This window comes from Scyliorhinus torazame, chromosome 17 (assembly GCF_047496885.1).
Source record: "Scyliorhinus torazame isolate Kashiwa2021f chromosome 17, sScyTor2.1, whole genome shotgun sequence".
NCBI classification, from domain to species: Eukaryota; Metazoa; Chordata; class Chondrichthyes; order Carcharhiniformes; family Scyliorhinidae; genus Scyliorhinus; species Scyliorhinus torazame.
Genome location: NC_092723.1, coordinates 86,675,547 through 86,681,546, shown reverse-complemented (window position 1 = coordinate 86,681,546; position 6,000 = coordinate 86,675,547). Strand labels below are relative to the sequence as shown.

The 6,000-nt window shown below is 48.5% G+C and overlaps 1 protein-coding gene across 1 annotated transcript in view; it reads left to right on the top strand.

The window, feature by feature from the left end:
• Nucleotides 1–1,174: 1,174 nt before the first annotated feature.
• The window catches only part of LOC140393988 (CD9 antigen-like), a 383,521-nt gene continuing 378,695 nt past the window's right edge, over nucleotides 1,175–6,000 (top strand). The window contains exon 1 of the mRNA XM_072480714.1: nucleotides 1,175–1,358. Coding sequence (XP_072336815.1) covers nucleotides 1,290–1,358 — 69 coding nt within the window. The 5' untranslated portion in view covers nucleotides 1,175–1,289. The remainder of the gene's footprint in view (nucleotides 1,359–6,000) is intronic.

The window sequence follows — 6,000 nt, the reverse complement described above, 5'->3', positions numbered from 1 at the left end:
GAAAGCTTTTTGGTTGCCGCGAGGTCGAGCGTGGCCCCTTCTAAAAGGCGTTGCTGGATGTAATCTGACCCTATACCCGTAACAAAAGCGTCCCTCATAAGCAAGTTCGAGTGTTCCGTGGCCATGACGGCCTGACAGTCACAGTCTCTAACTAGGGGAATTCGAGCAAGCCAGAAATCTTCTACTGACTCACCAGGGAGTTGACTGCGTGTGGAGAGGATGTATCTGGCGTAAAGTGTGTTAGTCCCCTGAGCGTAATTTTCTTTCAGTAGCGCCATGACTTCATCGTAGTTCGGCGCGTCCTGGATAAGTGGAAATACGTTGGAGCTCAGCCGCGTGTAAAGGATCTGAATCTTCTGAGCTTCTGGGATTGGGTCTGGCACAGACCTGATGTCAGCTTCAAAACAGGCTAGCCAATGTTCAAAGTGCTTTTTGGCGTTACCTGATTGCAGATCCAGCTGCAGGCGATCCGGCTTGATGCGGATCTGGCTGTAAAACTTTAGTGTAATAAATTGATGCACGATCAATTACACAAAGAGAGTTAAATGCAACTGAGGCTTTATTACACTAAGATGTGTGGCCTCCTACAGCAGCTGGCAAAATGGCTGTTGTATGGGGAGCACACATATTTATCCTCCGCCTACTGGGTGTAGTACAGGGCCTTATCACAAAGCACCTTATACATGAGTGGTGACTACCACACTGTGTTTCTCTCTCTGTTTCACTCTCCCTGTGTTTCTCTCTGTCTTTCTCTCTCCCGGTTTCTCTGTGTGTTTCACTGTCCCTGTGTTCCTCTGTCTCTCTGTTTTTCTCTGTCTCTCTGTGTTTCTCGCTGTCTGTTTTCCTCTCTCCCCCTGTTTCTGCGTTTCTCTGTGTTTCTCTCTCTGTCTCGCTCTCTGCGTGTTTCTCTCTCGGTCTCTCTGCATTTCTCTGCGTGTTTCTCTCTCTGTCTCTCTGCGTTTCTCTCTCTCTGTCTCGCTCTCTGCGTGTTTCTCTCTCTGTCTCTCTGCGTTTCTCTGTGTTTCTCTCTCTCTGTCTCGCTCTCTGCGTGTTTCTCTCTCTGTTTCTCTGCGTTTCTCTGTTTGTTTCTCTCTCTGTCTCGCTCTCTGCGTTTCTCTGTGTTTCTCTCTCTGTCCCTCTGTGTTTCTCTCTGCGTTTCTCTCTCTCTCCCTCTCCCTGTTTCTCTCAGTGTGTTTCTCTCTCTCCGCTCCTCCTCTCGGGGCGGACCTCTCTCTCTGCCTCTAGCGTTCTCAGTGCCTGGGACGCTCAGTGTCTCCAGCAGCCTCACCATGGGCAGTGTGTCGGGTGGAATGAGGTGTATGAAATATCTGCTTTTCACCTTCAACCTCTGCTTCTGGGTGAGTGGCAACGGGTACGGGGGTGGAGGGAGAGAGAATCGATAGAAAATAAATTAAGAAACGGATAGAAAAAGGAGCGGAGAGAGAGAGGATAAATAGTGAGGAAGGTGTCGCACTGAGTGCGTCCATTCGGCCCATTGTTATGGTACTGGCTCTTTAAGTGAGCTGTCCATTGAGAGGCTCTGCCAGAGCTCCCAGCTGTTTGTTTTAGTTTATCCTATTTTATACTTGACTGATTTGCAGCACCCTTTCAGGCAGCACATTCCACATCACATAAATTCACCCTGTCAATTCTCTTTTACTCTGGGCTTTCCTTTGGGTTTTTTTTTAAACCAATTGTCTTAAATCTGTTTCCTCTGGTCACAGCACAGAAACAGACCATTGGATCGAGCATCTCCCAGCCAGTTTCTGTGCTCCCCAAACCCAACACCTAAAACTCTCTCCCCTATTTACTCTGTGCATTTTGAACATCTCGATCCACACCAAGTGATGAGGAGACAAATGGAACGTTGTCCTTTAATCCCAGGAGAGTGGAATCGATATTTTTTGCTATGTTTGTGAGATCACATCTAGAGGACTGTGGGCAAAAGTGATCTCTTTTATTTAAGGAAGTATGTGAATGGATTAGAAGCAGTTCAGAGATCGCAACTGATTGCAACGGGGTGGCACGGTGGCACTGTAGTTAGCACTGCTGCCTCACAGTGCCAGGGACCTGGGCCCAATTCTGACCTTTGGTGACTGTGTGGAGTTTGTACGTTCTCCTCGTGTCTGCGTGGGTTTTCTCCCGGTGCTCTGGTTTCCTCTCACAGTCCAAAGATGTGCAGGTTAGGTGGATTGGTCATGACACAAATTGCCGCTTGGTGTCCAGGGATGTACAGGTTAGGTGGGATACAGGGATGGGGTGGGGGATTGGGCCTGGATGGGGTGCTCTTTCAGAGGGTCGGTGCAGACTCAATGGGCCAAATGGCTTCCTTCTGCACTATAGAGATTGTATGATTTCCTGGGATGGGGGGGTTTAACTTATGAAGAAAGGTTGGACAGGTTCATGGAGTTTAGTAGAATGAGAGGTGAACTTATTGAAATGTACACGATCCTGAGGGGATTGCACAGGGTGGATGTTTCCCCGTGTGGGAGAGAGTGGAACTAAGGGATACAATCTAAAAATAAATTAATAGCGAGATGAGGAGAAATGTTTTTCTCAGGGGACGGCCCTTGGAACTTTCTTCCCCAGAGAGTGGTGGAGGCAGGGTCAGTGAATATTGAGGTTGCTCGGTTCCTGACTAATAAAGGAGTCTGGTCAAATGGGCAGAAAAATGGCAGATGGAATTTAATCCTGAAAAGTGTGAGGTGTTACACTTTGGAAGGAGCAATTTGACAAGGAAATATTCAATGAATGGCACCACACTGGGAAGTCCTGAGGAACAAAGAGAGCTTGGCGTGTTTGTAAATAGATCTCTGAAGGCAGGTTAATAGCATGGTGAAAAAGGCATATGGAACACTTGCCTTTATCAATCGCGGCATAGATTACAAAAACAAAGAAGCCATGTTGGAGCTGTACAGAACATTGGTGAGGCCGCAGCTGGATACTGTGCACAGTTCTGGTCGCTACATTATAGGAAGGATATGATTGCACGGTATTTTTCTGTGATTTTGTTATCGGGGGGTGGGCAGGAATGTGGAGTTGAGTATCCAATCAGATCAGTCATGATCATATTGAATGGTGGAGCAAGCTTGAGGGGCCAAGTGGCCGACACTGCTCCTAATTTGTATGTTTGGATGTTCTATGTATATATCTCCTCCTCGGCCTGAAGTTTTAGATTGGCATGGGGCTCAGCCAAACAAAGAGCTTGAGGAGGGACATATCCTCACCAACTCCGGCACCCGCAATGCCACTTTACATTCTGATGAGCGTTGATTAGCATAAGTCAGGACTTCAGCCCCTCACTCAGGAGGAAGTCCCACATCAGAGAACTGCTGGCAAATCCCCAGTCCCGCCCACAACAGAGCTGAGGCGGCTGGAAGAGGAACTGAGGAACTGCACCAGGGAGCCTGAGACAAAGGAACAGGTAAGTTACAGGGACCTTGGGTGGGAAAAGGTAAGGATGGACTCGGTGGGTGTGAGGGGGTCTCAGAGGATAAGCTGGTGGAGGGGGAGGAAGGTCTGGAGGTCATGTCCTTCAGGTTGGGGGTGCCCCCATTCAGAAGGTGGTTTCTGATGGAGGTGCACCCCCCCTCCCACTTTCTAACAGTTGTGGTCTCACCCCCTCCCCCAAACTGCTATCTGCGTTCCAGCCTAAAAACCTGGGTGTGGATGAGAAACGGCCCACAAGTAGCTATACATTGGCTATTTAAGGGTCTTAACTCGGGCAAGGGTGGGCTTTCTGTCTGAAGCCTTGTTCGCTCCAGCGTAAAATTGCTGTGGGATTGAGGTGAGCATGTAACTGGAAGCATTCCTATCCAAATAATTTCACGCTCCCCTCCTGCCTCAGAACCCATAGGGGGATGGGGACGGGAGCAGAAATCCTGGCCCTTAATATTCTCTGCTCCAAGGAGAATGATTGCTGTTTCTCCAGTCTCTCCATATAACTGAAGTCCCATGTCCGTGCTATCATTCCAAATCTCCTCTGCACGTTCTCTAAGCTCTTAACATTATTCAGCCTTGTCTTTTGCACCGATGGGCTGGGCTCCTCCATCATTGAGGAAGGGGATATTTGTGGAGCCTCCTCCTCCAGTGAGTTGTTTAATTGTCCACCACCGTCCATGACTGGATGTGGTAGCATTGCCGACCTAAGATCATTGGTTGTGGGACCGCTTAGCTCTGTCTGTTACTTTATGCTTATGCTGTTTGGCACACATGTAGTCCTGTGTTGTCGTTTCACCAAGTTGACACCTCCTTTTCGATATGCCTGGTGCTGCTGGCATTCCTTCCTGCACTCATCATTGAAGCAGGGTTGATCCCCTGGTAATGAGAGATTGGGAACTATAACAGGCCATGAGGTTACAGATTGTGGTTGAATACAATTCTGCTGCTTCTGATGGCCCACATCACTTCATGGATGCTCAGTCTTGAGTTGCGGATCGGTTCTGTACCTGTCCTATGTAGCACAATGGTAGTGCCACGCAACATGGGAAAAGACGATTATTCGTCTTCTGCCAGTACAATCATAGACTAATATATCTGCAGCGGCAGGTTGGTGACAACGAGGTCATGTGTATTTTTCCCTCTTGTTGATTCCCTCACCACCTCGCAGTTATGTCATAGAATCATAGAATCTTGACAGTGCAGAAGGAGGCCATTCAGCCCATCGAGTCTGCACCGACCCTCCAAATGTGCACCCTCCCTAGGCCCAATCCCCAACTCTATCCCCGTAACCCTACCCAACCTTTGGGCACTATGGCCAATCCACCTAACCTTTAGTTTCCTTGAGGACTCGGCCAGCTCGGTCTGTAATGGTGCTACCGAACCACTCTTGGTGATGGACATTGAAATCCCCCAACCAGAGTACATTCTGTTTCCTTGCCACCCTCAATGCTTCCTCTTAAGTGGTGTTCAACATGGAGAAGTACTAATTCACCAGCTGATGGTGTACATTTTATTTCATAGAATCATAGAACCCCCACAGCGCGGAAGGCCTATTTGGTCTGCACTTACCCTCTGAAAGAGTACCCCCACCACGGCCCATTCTCCTGCCCTACCCCATAACCACACCTAACCTGCACATCTTTGGACACTTGGGGGGTAATTTAGCATGGCAAATCCATCTAACCTGCACATCTTTAAACTGTGGGAGGAAACCAGAGCATCCGAAGTAAACCCACACAGACGCGTGGAGAATGTGCAAACTCCACACATTCACTGGAATTAAACATGGTGCTATGAAGCAGTAGTGCTAACCACTGTGCCATGGTTATTTATTTTTATGCCAACAGAGATGAGTCGAGGAAGAGAGCTCCATAGATTCACTACACTCTGAGAGAAACAAATTATCCTAACCTAGGGCGCCATGGTGGCACAGTGGTTACCTCACAGTGCCAGTGACCCTGGTTAAATTCCGACCTCAGGTGACTGTATAGAGTCTGCACGTTCTCCCCTGTCTGCGTGGGTTTCCTCTGGGTGCTCCGGTTTCCTTCCACAGTCTAAAGATGTGCAGGTTAGGGTGGTTACAGGGGTAAGCTGGGGAGTGAGCCTAGGTAGAGTGCTCTTTCAGAGGGTACGTGGAGAACTGTGGTAAATCATCCCTATTTTTATATTCCATTCCCCTTGTAGTAAACAACAACATTCCACTTGCCTCCTAACCACTTGAACTAACTTTTCCACTGAATCATGTACCAGGACACCCAGATGCATCTGTACCCAACTGTTCTGCAGTTTTGCTCCATTTAAATAAGTTGCTGTTTTTCTATTTTTTTCCCCCACCAAAGTGGACAAGTTCGCATTTTCCCACATTGTACTCCATCTGCCAAATTTCATCCACTCACTTAACCTATCGGTAAACCTTTGCAAACTCCTTGGGTTGGATTCTCCGTTTCAGCGGCTAAGTGTCACCAAACAGGTGCCGCCCCTGATTTGGGCGTCGGAAGGGATTCTCCGCCCGATCGGCAATTACGATATCGGCGTCGGGCAACGGAGAATCCCGCCCCT